General features: G+C 50.1%; 2 protein-coding genes across 29 annotated transcripts in view; one reads left to right on the plus strand and one right to left on the minus strand.

Moving 5' to 3' along the window:
- LOC120906078 (protein lap4) overlaps positions 1-7,591 on the plus strand; it is a 60,277-nt gene extending 52,686 nt beyond the window's left edge. For 24 of the 25 annotated variants that reach the window (XM_040317496.1, XM_040317497.1, XM_040317506.1 and 21 more), the window contains 4 exons: positions 461-670; positions 1,800-2,067; positions 2,409-2,666; positions 4,957-7,591. In XM_040317496.1, coding sequence (XP_040173430.1) covers positions 461-670; positions 1,800-2,067; positions 2,409-2,666; positions 4,957-6,171 — 1,951 coding nt within the window. In that variant the 3' untranslated portion in view covers positions 6,172-7,591. The remainder of the gene's footprint in view (positions 1-460; positions 671-1,799; positions 2,068-2,408; positions 2,667-4,956) is intronic. The other variant, XM_040317513.1, reaches the window with a different exon arrangement.
- LOC120906081 (protein trachealess) lies at positions 6,659-12,118 on the minus strand. Of its 4 annotated transcripts, none has more exons than XM_040317522.1 (6): positions 11,941-12,118; positions 11,269-11,475; positions 10,226-11,095; positions 10,039-10,136; positions 8,252-8,784; positions 6,659-8,135 (listed from the first exon to the last, which is right to left on the minus strand). In XM_040317522.1, the coding sequence occupies exons 2-6, from the start codon at positions 11,469-11,471 to the stop codon at positions 7,965-7,967; spliced, it is 1,875 nt and encodes a 624-aa protein (XP_040173456.1). In that variant the 5' UTR covers positions 11,472-11,475; positions 11,941-12,118; the 3' UTR covers positions 6,659-7,964. The 4 variants fall into 4 exon arrangements, with proteins under 4 accessions (XP_040173456.1, XP_040173453.1, XP_040173455.1 ...); XM_040317519.1 differs by having other exon boundaries at positions 10,039-10,145; XM_040317521.1 differs by having other exon boundaries at positions 10,039-10,145; positions 11,933-12,118.

The raw sequence follows: 12,118 nt of genomic DNA on the forward strand, positions 1-12,118 counted from the left end.
AATCAGCGGAAACAAATAAAGCAAAATAATTAAAAAAAAAGCTCGTAAAGCGTGTTCCCGGTGGTTTGTGTGGCAAACCTCAATTCCGATCGCCCTTTCCAGTGAGGGGGATGGAGGGAGGGAGGGCTATTCAGAATTGAGTGCTCTTTGACACCATCACCACCACCACCACCACCCCCTCCTTAGCTAGCATGGGTGTATCGCCGCTGCTCGAACTCTCTGCTACAGTGGCTAGTGCGTATTTACGCTTGCTCAAAACATAACTGACCTTTGGATATGAAAAACCTCAATCTCACCCCTCTTTAACAATGCTACCACACACAATCGCCGCCGATCCGCGAACCTGAATCAATCGAAAAAAAAATCTATCAAAAAAAACCAAATCTCAACATATATTGCTGATGAAAACCGACCATACTCGAACTCGCGAATACTACATCAACGCCAACACGAAATGCAGGGAGGAGTCGGCGACGGGCCGGACCGAGGAAGACGAGCAGAGCAGGGTGGCCGGCGGGCTGCTGACGGCGGCATCACCGCTCGCGAAGACGCCGATGAGCCGCATCCCGATACGGACGGTGAACGCGGAGAAGCGGGCTCGTGCCAGCAACTGTCTGCCGCCGGAGTACGACGAGTCCAAGCTGAGCCCGTCCGAGATTCGTGCATTGAGGTAAGTGTCGGACGGTAAGACACGGCTCTAGCCTGATGATAAAATGATAGGGAATAGCTCTCAAATCTTAAAATCATGGCATGGAATTTGATTTGGAATTTGATTTCCGAGGGTTTAGTGTATAGATCCAGAGAAGTTGGTAGTCACTTTGAAGATTCACATCGACAAAAAATGTTCGTAATATGTACAGAATTGTTGAAATATCCATTCCAAAGAGACTATATCTTGAAGAGATGTCACTGTATATACTCTAGAATACTTGCAAAAAATGCTGGAATACGTAGAAAGCTGATCAATGCTCATCTGGATTTGGCTAGAGACATTGGATAAGCCGTGGAAGACATCTACTGCTGCATTCAATATCGTCCAATAATACGTGACGTAGTATCGATACTAGGACAATATGTCCAATCAGAAATAAGTAGACTTCAATCAGGGTTTACTGTAGCGATGTGTTCTTTGGAGCGCTCCCACGACTCCAACCAGACTTCGGCTATTGTTTGTCCGATTCCGACTCCGGCAAAATCCGAACCACTAGTTTCGCCAGGAGTCGTCCGGAGTCGTTCGGTGTCGTTCGGAGTCGTCCGGAGCCTTCGGGAGTCGTTCGCTGTCGTTCAGAGTCTTTGAAGTCGTCTGGAGTCTTGGAGTCGGAATCGCCCGGGTTCATCCGGAATCAGAGTCATTCGGAGACTCCAGACGACTCCGGGGGATTACGAATGATTCCGAACAACTCTGGACAATGCTGGACGGACCTACCTTCCGGAGTCGGTTCCGAAATTGTTGGAAGTAGACTCCGGATGTTTGGCAACTTTACTCATCACTAGGTTAGTGGCATCTCAATCAGTGCCAAATTGCTGGCACCTTATTTTGGAAAATCTCTGGTCCAGATGCAGATGTGGCTTTTGCTGCTCTGAGCTTTCCACTTTCACAGTTATTGGTTATGTTTTCGGTTATTGCCGAGATAGCTCATAAATTGAAGTACATTGCGAGACAACAGGAGGGCCTCATATATTCAACATAAACAACTAACTTGTTGAGTCGAGAAACCTAACGGAAGTCTCTAAAACACATTATTACAATCACTCCCATTAAATTCTTCTCAATTTTTCCCCTCTCCTTCGCCACACAGAGCCCAGAAGCGTGCCGCATGGCGACAGGCGCGCCTAAAGTCGCTCGAAAACGATGCGCTGCAGGCCCAGATCATGATCCAGACGATGGCGGCCGGACTCGGGCTGCACGAGGACTCGCTGCTGAACTCGAGCAGCGCCAGCGAAGGCGTCGACGGAAGCTTCTCGCAGAGCGCACTGGCGGCGAGCAATGTTTCGCCGCTGCCGGCCGCACAGTCACCGTTACCAACGCCGCCCGCACCATCGGCGGACAGCAACGATGGGCACGAGGTAAGCATGGTTCCTACTTCGACCACCCTTCTCAAAGTACTGAGCCAATTTCCCTCCTTAAGTGAATCTCTATCGCTCGGTAACTCTCCGCTAGACATTTTGATTAACTTTAGTGTGTGTATGTGTGTTGTAACCAAAGGAAGAGTATGAACCACTGTTTTTTTACCTGTCTTAACTGTGCTATTCCCTTACATGTGCTCCCTCACGCGCGATGTTTTAACGTCTAATCCTCGTGTAACAAAAAAATAAAACAAATCGGACCTAAACAACACACCTCCAAACACACCTCCCCCAAACAACCACCCTTACCGCCCTCCACCAACCCACCAAACACTAAGCAGTCGTCCGCCAACGGCGACAACGACGACGACGACCAGCACCACGATGGACGGAGCAGCAGTGCGGACGAAGCTGGCGGTGCGGACGACCGGCTGCAGCGGCGGTTTCCCCGGCTCGCGGTAAAGTCCCGACCGGGCAGCGAGATCGTCGTGCGCGAGACGGAGAAGGTCGTGGAGGAGAAGGTGACGCGCCGGACCGAGGAGGCTCCGGGCGGCGGCCTCCGCACGGTTGAGTACATTGAGAAGGTCATCGAAACCGAGGTTAGAGACTCGCCGCCGCTGGCCACATTTAACACACGCTCTGCACACACTACCTACACACCACAGCCACCAACACTCACACCACCAACCGGCACACTCAAACGACGCGTAGTACACCCGTAGTATCGCTGCAGTAGGTTTTTGGAATGGTTGGAGCAACATCCGCCAGGATCGCTTCAGTAGTAGACGCCTGTCCCGCTTTAAGCCACCCTGCTTTGATGCGAGCTTTTGTTTGTTTGTTTGTATTTTGTTCCGTTCAAACACCTGCACACATTGCCACCCCGCGCAAGTAGTACCTGGAAACGTAACCTGTTGATTTCTGATACTTTTAGCACACTTTCTGAACTCTGTGTGAGTTTAAGTGACACATTTCATGGCTTTTTTTTATTGTACAAAATTATATCGTCGTCAGCAGTTCAGCAAGTGTGTCAAATGTATCAGCACCGTTGAAAACTCGCTTATAAATGACCGTATACAGTCGTTGCTGCTAAATTTCGGCTCTCAAGCAACCCAACGCACCTCGACAATGTTTTACTATAAAAGAAATAATGATAAACTCACAAGGTATTTAAGTAGATTGGCGACAACTTGTTTTATACAATTAAGTATAGTATGGTATAAAAAATTAAAAAAAAGGGTTTCCACGACTCTTGGAAGACAACTTAGACACTAGATTTTAAATAGGCATGCACATCGCAATATTCCAATGAATATTTATTTTAATTATCAGTTTTCTAACTTTATTTAACGATTTCTGCAATGCAAATTGTTAGAAACAAAGTAAAACATTCTGAGGAGCACTTACCATAGAAAATTAGAAACTTGTAGACTAGTGAGTCGTCCGGAGTCGTCTGGAATCGCCCACAGTCGCTCGGAGTCGTCCGGAGTCGTTCTGAGTCGTTCGGAGTTGTCGGAGTCGTTCAGAGTCGTTCGGAGTAGTGATGGGGAAAAATAAGATTTCGTCTTAATCTTAATCGATTTCGACTGATCCGGATAGTTAGTCCGGAATCAGTTTCCGGAATCGATTCCGGAATCGGAATTAGCTCAAGAATTGGTTCCGCAAACGGCTTCGGAATTGTTTCCGGAATCGACTCTGGAATCGGAATTGGCTCCGGAATTGGTTCCAGAATCGGCTCCAGAATCGGCTCCAGAATTGGTTCCGCATTTGGCTTCGGAATCGGAATTGGCTCCGGAATCGGAATCGACTCCGGAATCGGAATCGGAATCGGATCTGGAATCAGATTTGGCTCCGGAATCAGAATCATCTTTAGAATCGGAATTGACTTCGAAACGGAGTCAGTTTCGGCATCTTCATAGGAATAGGCGTTTGGGTCCTATGATGCTACGTCAAAAGAATCAAAATTTACTTGTAAATGATCTATTCACATAGAGATTCCCGGACTTATTTCGCTTCCCACACTTCTTATTTCTATTCAAAAAGTACTTCTCATTCCGGAGCTAACTCCGTTTCTGGAGTCAATCCTGGTTCCGTTACCGGAGTAAATTGCGATTCCCAAGTCGATTCTGATTCCGGAGCCGATTCCGATCATGGAATTGATTCCGGAGCCGATCCCGGAAACACTTCCGGAGTCGTTCGCTCTTCCAATACAAGCCGACTTCAGATGACTCGGCCGACTTCAGATAACTCCGGATGACTCCGTCTGCAGCCGATTCTGGATGAGTCCAGTCGACTCCGGACGACTCCGAACGACTCCGGATCCGAACGACTCCGAACGACTCCGGATCCAGGCGATTCCGGACGACTCCAGGCGACTACGGGTGATTCCGGACAACTTCGGGACGTTTCGGACGATTCCGAACGACTTCGGATATTGCAGCGCGGACCTACCTTCTGGAGTCGATTCCAAATTTATCGGAGTCGGATCGGAGTCGACTCCGGATGTTTGCCAACTTTACCCATCACTATTGTAGACACAAATCGACGAAAACGAGGCAAGAGTTGGTGCCTTAGAGGCAAATATTGTAAGAAGCTCCCAAAAATTAATGACTGAGAGCCAAAAAAAAAAAACGAAAACGAGGCAACAATTTGTTTAATTCTTATTTTCAGCATTTAGCTGCACGCGCACCTGTTGTTTCGATTATTTCCCCCAAACGCTCCACGCCCTATTAGAGATTTATTCGCACCGCATTCCTTCTCACCTTGTTCTACTTTGTTATCACGCTGTACTTTGGTTTTTGTTGAGCAAACAACTAAAACAAAAAACCACAACAACAAAACAACACTAATGCTCTCCATACTTTCCGTTGTTTTTTTTTTTTTTTTTTGCAGGTGGAGACGATGCGCGAAAAGATTATCATGTTCGAGCTGGAAGACTCGTCGTCCGCGGACAGCGAGCGGGACGGGGGCGGGAAGGTGGAGGCAAAGAACGGTATGCCTACCGACCAGCCGGACGGTACGGACCGGTGGCAGGACGGGAGCCAGCAGGCCGTTCATCAGCCGGACCAGCCGGTGCAGCTGCAAACGATCGTCGAGGTGATCAATCCGATGCTGAGCGGGGACGGGCAGCCGAACGACATTGCGATCGGCCGGTACAGCGATGTGGCGTACGGGGAGGAAGACTCGCTGGTGGTGGACGGCGCGGAGGACACGACCGCCACCGATGCCACCACACCGGACGAGTACGCCGGGCGGTACGCGTACGAGCACGGTGCGTACCAGTCGATCAACGACAAGATGAAGCACGTGCTGCGCGAGCTCAAACAGAACGAGAAGGTGCGGCAGAACCTCTCGAAAAGCTTGACCGAGGAGGAAATTTTGGCCCTGCAGGCGCAAGAGCTAGCGGAACAGGAGGAAGACGGGCTCGAGGAGGAAGAAGAGGAGGAGGAGGAGGAGGACGTGCGGGAGCAGTACGAGGAGAAGACGGGCGCCATCGGCACGGTGTTTATGGTGCGCGAACGACTGATCAACGATTTCTACACCCACCAGACCGAGCTGGCCCAGGAGCAGCAGCAGCAGCAGCAGCAGCAGCAGCGAAAGTACCACCAGCAGAAGCTGATGGACGATCCGGCCTCGTACCGGGACTGCGAGGTGATCACGAACCCGAACGCGGACCGGTTTTCGCCCACGTTCGACCACCATTCCGGACCGGCGGGCCAGCTGTACCACCAGACGATCCACTCGGAGAAGCTGCGCGCGGTGTTCGGCAGCGACGAGGGCGACGAGGACGACGAGGACGACGAGTGCGAGGAGGAGCGGGCGGCGGATCAGCGGAACGGTAACACGATCGGGGGGGTGGTCGCACCGGCCACCGCATCGGCGACCGGTGCAGGGGTGGAGGAGCAGGAGGAGGAGGAAGACGAGGAAGTGGATGACGTCATCATCGCGCCGTCGAGAGCCGTCGCAGCGACGGCAGCGGTAGAGCCGAGCAACGGGACGAGCAGCAACGCCAACAGCGCAACTACCACCACCACCACCGCCACCGCCATCCCATCGTCGACCGGCAACAACAAGCGCAAGAAGCGCAAGGGCAAAAAGAAGAAGTAGAGCCCCAGGCAGGGGAGGGGCAAGCGAATGATGATTATCTGTATTCTTCCAGGAGTGTGTGCGCTCCGTCCTTAGCTAATTGTGTAGAACGATTTTAACGAGAACAAACGACGAACCCCCGGTATATTGCGTTAGGCTCCTCCATTTTTTGTTTTGTTTTTTGAGGTAAAACGACAGGAGAAATCAAAAAAAGGGGAGAGCATTTAGTTCATTTTAACTACGAATCCCCCTTTGTGGGGGCTCTGAAGCAGCCCCTTTGGAATACGTCACACAAACAGTCAAATTCACCGCGAGTGTGTGGTGTGAAGGGCGGGAAAAGAAATGATAACAATATAAGGGCGCAGCTAAGGCTTACTATAATAAGTGTGTTTGTGTGTGTGTGTGAGTGCGCTTGATAGGCAGCTTATTTTTTCCCAATATTTTTTACAATTATTATAATTTTTCCTCAATGTCTAATGATGCATTAACTTTTATGACAGCTAGAGAAACCGAACGGTTTCCTTTATTTTCTTTTTTGTTTAAGGAAGAATAGTTTAACACAGACGCCCGTCAGTAGATAATAGAGAGAAAGGAAAAAAACGAGACTTTAATATGTTATGCACTTTTCACATACACGCTACGGATATATATATACTATTTTTTATTATATCAGCTGCAATAATTATCATCTAACGAAACGTCATGCCTTCCCGATTTCTTTCTTTTTACCCTCTCCCTCCCAGTAGCCCGTTTATCTCTTAATATTTATCGATGAGACGTGCGAAGGAGTGAGCTTGATTTTTGAAGCACATGATTGCTATTTTATTATTATTATTATTATGTTTAGTTTGATTTCTCGCCTCTCTTTCTTTCCCCTTTTATTTTCTAACCACGAAAAGAAGTTCCATCCCCCCCTCCCCCCCCCCAAAAACGCGTTTATAATCACTTCCTTTTTTTTTGTTTTAATTATTGCTTTACAGTTAAGGTTTATTATATTTAGCATTGTAGCAAACGTTCACAGTGAGCGCGCAGAAACGGCATGGGAGCCTGGAAGTAGAGGGTTGGGGCCATGTTGGTCGTGCAAGGGAACATTTTGTGCGTGCGGATTGATTTTATTAATGAGGTGAGTGCCCTAGGAGGATGAGGAGGGGCGAGTACACTTATATTTTCCGTTTCGATTAATAAAAACCTATCGTCAGCAAGTCAGAGAGCATCGCCAAACAACATTCCTGTTTTGGGGAGGGCAGGGCGCATGTTCTGACATGCCTCGTTAATATGTTACGCAGCTTCGTTTGGGTACCTGCACGACCAGTCCGCCCCGGGCATCCCACGCCGGCAAAGGCCCTCCTCCCGAGCCGGGCCAGCGTTCGAGATGCGAAACCCCCCTTTCTTATGGCAATATATGTAAACGAAGCGAAATAAAACAACTATTTAACTCAAACGCGAGCAATGTCTAACGTCCTTCTTCTTCTTCTTCTTCTTCTTCTTTTGCTGAGAAAAATGCCCGTGAAAAAACGCGCGAGTCTTTACTTACTACTATTATAAAACGTACGCCACTGGCTCGTAGACACAAAGCGATTGGATAATTAACTCTAGCACTAATACGTTCTACACCAACCCTGCGTGTGTGTGCATGGCGTATCACTAATCCACTAACAGATGAGGTTGCGTGAGCAGAGCATGGAAGAGTGGGGAGATAGGGTCGTCCCACTTTAAAACACTAATCCAAATGGTAAAACACCACACCGGTTTGTTGATCGCTGGCTGTGTGTTTGTGTGTGTGTGTGTGTGATGAAAGATTGATTGGTGGCCCTCTAGTGGGACTCCTGCAGCACCTTCTTCGACGGTTTGTTCAGCACCCGGATGACGCTGGCCCGGTTGTTGACGCTCTTCTTGCCGCCGGACGGCTTCTTCGCGTCCAGCCGCTCGCCGTTCTCGTTCGGCATCGCGTTCAGCATCGGGCTGCCGCTCTTGAGGCGCTGGTGCTGGTTGGGGGTTAAGGATGCATTTGCATTGATTTATCGTCAAAAAAAAACAGAATGAGAGAGAGAGAGAGCGGAGCGTCTTGGACGGAGTTCGCCCCTGCACCAACACACCTTACCTTGCTATTGCTGCAGCCCTTCTCGCGCTGCTCCAGCAGCTTGTCCTTGTAGTCGTGCTCCTTCTTGTCGCCACCGTACGCCATCGCCAGCCCGCCCTTGCCGAGGCCGGCCTTGTCCAGCAGGTCCACCTTGTGGTCGACGTGCGAGACGCCGCCGTCCAGATGGTAGCCGCCGCCGCCGCTGCCGTCGCCGTGATGATGCCCATGGTGGGTGGGATGGGTAACGCCGCCCGTCTCCAGCTCGTACCCGTCCGCTGGCTGGGGCTTTTTCGAGCCGGCCGCCCCGGTGGCGGGCGGCAGCACCTTCGCGTGGTAGTCGCCGAGCACGCCCGCCGCCGACGGGATCTGCGAGATGTCCAGGATGAGGTTCTCCTTCTCCGGCTTGGTGATGATGTAGTTGACGCAGATCACCGTCTGGTCGCTCATGTTCTTCGTCTGGCAGACCATCGTGCAGCAGGACTGGATCCAGAAGTAGCCCGCGTTCTTGTTCAGGATGCGGTAGAACGGGGTCAGCACCTGGCCCTTTTGAATTACTGAAGGCAGAGGACGCACGGTGTTAAATGTTTCAGTTTTGCGGATGGGGGTTTTTTGGGAATGTTTGGGGAAAGACTTGTGCGAATGAATCTATCGCGAGGAGTCATTAAGTGATTCATTTTTCGATGGGGAATGATTCAGTGGATACGGGCGATTCGTTGAGGTACATTGATACAGTCGTGAACTGACATTACTACGAGTTGTTATGCCTGATACGAAGAAGATTTTGGTTGATGAATGCTAGAAGATGCAATTACAAGGATTTTCATATGATCTGATAGAGTTTGCGTACTTTCTGAACTCTGGGTCACATTAAGTGATACAGTTATGTCTTGTTTGTGGTTTGACAGATGTTGACACAACGTCACTAGGTGTCCAAGAAGAGTGCTAACTTAGCAGAACCGCTAAATATTAGTGTTGGGTTTCATGAATCTTTTGTTGAGATTCATTCATACGAATCTTCAGTGATGAGTGATTCGAATCTCGAGTCGAATCTTCAAAGATTCATGAACCTCCAAAGATTCATGAAACTATATTATTCATAAATCCATTCAAATCCATATATCTCTAGGGATTCATGAATCTTCAGAGATGTATGATCTCCAAAATATTGAATTTGTCCAAACCTACCTACAACTTGCCCGTTGTCGGTTCAACTGCGTGGTACTTTCCAAGAAGTCTCAAGAGCCTGTATAGGCTGGCATGACCACGTAGGTTGTTACGCCAAAAATAAGAATAACAAAAAGCTCAAGCTTTATGAATTTCTGAGATTTATGAATCCTTAGAGTTTCATGATTCCTAGAGATTCGATAATCTTTCTAGATTTGAGATACATGGATCTTTCGAGATTCGTGAATCTTTGAGATGCATGAATCTTTTCAATCGGGATTCAGAGTCATTGAATCATGCCAAAGATTCATTCAGGTTCTTGAATCTGAATCTGAATTACCCAACACTACTAAAAACCCCTGCATGCCTGTAGATCTCATCAATCTTTGACCATTTCCGAACTACAAATGATACACGATTCAATTTGAATCTTCTGGACTCTATTGAGATGGAGCGAATTCTTCGAAATTCGAAGAATTTTCGAAGGATACACGAATCATTCAAGAAAACGCATGAATGTTAGTCGTGAGTCACGTTTATTGATTCCCTTGCAAGATTCATTCTGATTCAATAGACTGAATCTGATTCACCCAAAACTTCTTGAAGAGATATAAATAAAGAGAGATAGAAAGAGGGCTACTTACGCTCACTGTGGCTCTTTTTCAGCTTGTGCGCATCCTGACCGTGGCAGAGGCTGTAGATGCTCTTCCCGTTCAGCTCGTCGGCGGTGTAGTCCAGAAAACTGGAAATCCTATCAACGGTGAGATTGGGTTCCAAAATTGTTTCAACAAGCGTGTTCGCGTCCCGTCCCCCACCCCGTGCTGCACGTACCTGTTCTCGCAGTGTATGATGGTTAGGTCGAGGCTGGTGCGAAACACGAACATGTCCGACTCGAGCTTGATCTCGTGCAGCGAGGGCGGCGGCAGCGCTATCCCGATGCCCACCATCCCGATCACCGTCTGCTTGTCGGTGTGGCTCTCCTCCTGCCCCGCGCCCTTCTTGCGCAGGTGGCAGAGCAGCAGTATCACCCGGTAGCCGGACGACTTGAAGTGGCAGCCGCGCTTGGTCAGCGTCGACTTCATGCGGATGCAGAACGCCCGATCGTCGCCCTCGTACGATTCGCCCGGCAGCAGGCCCTTGCCGCCCGGCGCGTCCTTGCCCAGCTTCAGCACCGCCGGCTTCTCGGCCGTCGGCCCCTCGTCCCCGTACCCGCCGTAGCTCGCGTACTCCGCCCCCTTCTTGATGCCGAGCTGCTGCTCGACCTCCGCGTGGTCGTTCTTGTGCACGTAGTCGAAGATGCTGCTGCCCGTCATCTCCACCTGCGACAGGCCGAGGTAGATCGAGACCGTCTCGGAGATGTAGAGGAAGCGCCCGTCCACGCCGGTCGAGATGGCGAACCCGTCCAGCGACTGGAGGATGTGCGTGCCGAGGTGCGTCTCGAACATCTCGTTGAAGTACTGCGGCGCGTTGTAGTTCTGGAAGCCGATCGGGTCCTTGCACCAGGACGGCACGCCGTTCTCGCTGAACTCCTTCAGCTTCAGGTAGCTGATCGTGAGCCGTATGATGGACGCCTTGTCCAGCTGGCTGGTGATGGCGGCCGGCAGGGGCAGCATCTTTGCCAGCTCGTAGAACTCGTAGTTCTCCTTGCCGCGGCGGGAGCGGGCCGCATCGCGCGACTTTTCCTTGCGCAGCTCGATCAGGCTGCAGGGAAGAATGTTTTCCATCCAGGAAAGAGAGAGAGAGAGAGAGAAGAGAGAAGAGAGAGAGAGAGAGAGAGAGAGAAGAGAGAAGAGAGAGAGAAAGAGAGAGAAGATAACGATGAGATGCTGTGAGTTACGGGAAAGGCTGCTGCTGCTGCAGGCGCGACTACCTACCCCGGCTCGACCGTTGCGAGGTTGCTCGAGACGCCCGAGTTGTGGCCCTGGATCGAGGAGTACGTGATCGGGCAGAAGTCCTGCCCGGAGACGATCCACGAGTGTGGAAAGCCGGAGTTGCTCATGCTCAGGGCGTTCGACATGATTTGCGATGACCGATGAAAATTGCTATACTCGACTTGCAGGGAGGAGAAAGGGAACATAATGCTGCAAAAAGAGGGGGGGGGGAGGGGGAAGAAAGGAGAAAATAGATATTACTTTCACAGCACCCAGTTTGCACCCAGTAAGAGCTTCCAGTTTCGGTTTTAGGCCAAGAACTTCGCAAGGACGTACACAACTGCGCCTCCCGCCAGTTGCAGAAAAGTTCGTTAAAATTGCGCCGCGGTTGAAATTGTTTCTCTAATTTTAACTATTCTTTGCCTTACCCTTAGGGCCTCGGGAAGCCAAATTTAAATCGTCCCAATTTTACGGACGCACACACCCGCACCACCACCAAACACCGAACGCAACTGAGTAAAAGCAAAATTTTCTCCACGGTGGCTAGGTTTGCGCTTTTCGATGTTAGCATTTCAAACAAAATACGTTAATGAGCTCCCCTTGCCCTGCCACGAGCGAGCGAGGCACGTAAAACGGTGCTGCTTTTTTGGCCACGGTTTCGTCGCACCTACTTACGAACACAATTCCCGATCGGTAGCGGCTTGGCGGACCTGCTGGAAGTTTACAAATTGCGCTGCTATCACCAAAGTTTACCAAAGGATTCAAATTTCACGCTTTCAATTGCACATTTTACCGTGGCGCCTGGGCTCACTTGCTCTTGCACCAGCGCACGACGAACGGGCTGTTGGATGCG

Source organism: Anopheles arabiensis, chromosome X (assembly GCF_016920715.1).
Source record: "Anopheles arabiensis isolate DONGOLA chromosome X, AaraD3, whole genome shotgun sequence".
NCBI lineage: Eukaryota > Metazoa > Arthropoda > Insecta > Diptera > Culicidae > Anopheles > Anopheles arabiensis.

Bases quoted from the DNA above. Each gene is read 5' to 3' on its own strand.
- LOC120906081 (XM_040317519.1), bottom strand. From the start codon at position 11,471: ATGTTCCCTTTCTCCTCCCTGCAAGTCGAGTATAGCAATTTTCATCGG. The intron at 10,146-10,225 runs GTACGTGCAGCA...CACCGTTGATAG, and splicing joins ATCATACACTGCGAGAACAG to GATTTCCAGTTTTCTGGACT. The intron at 8,785-10,038 runs GTAAGTAGCCCT...CTCTGCCTTCAG, and splicing joins GAAAAAGAGCCACAGTGAGC to TAATTCAAAAGGGCCAGGTG.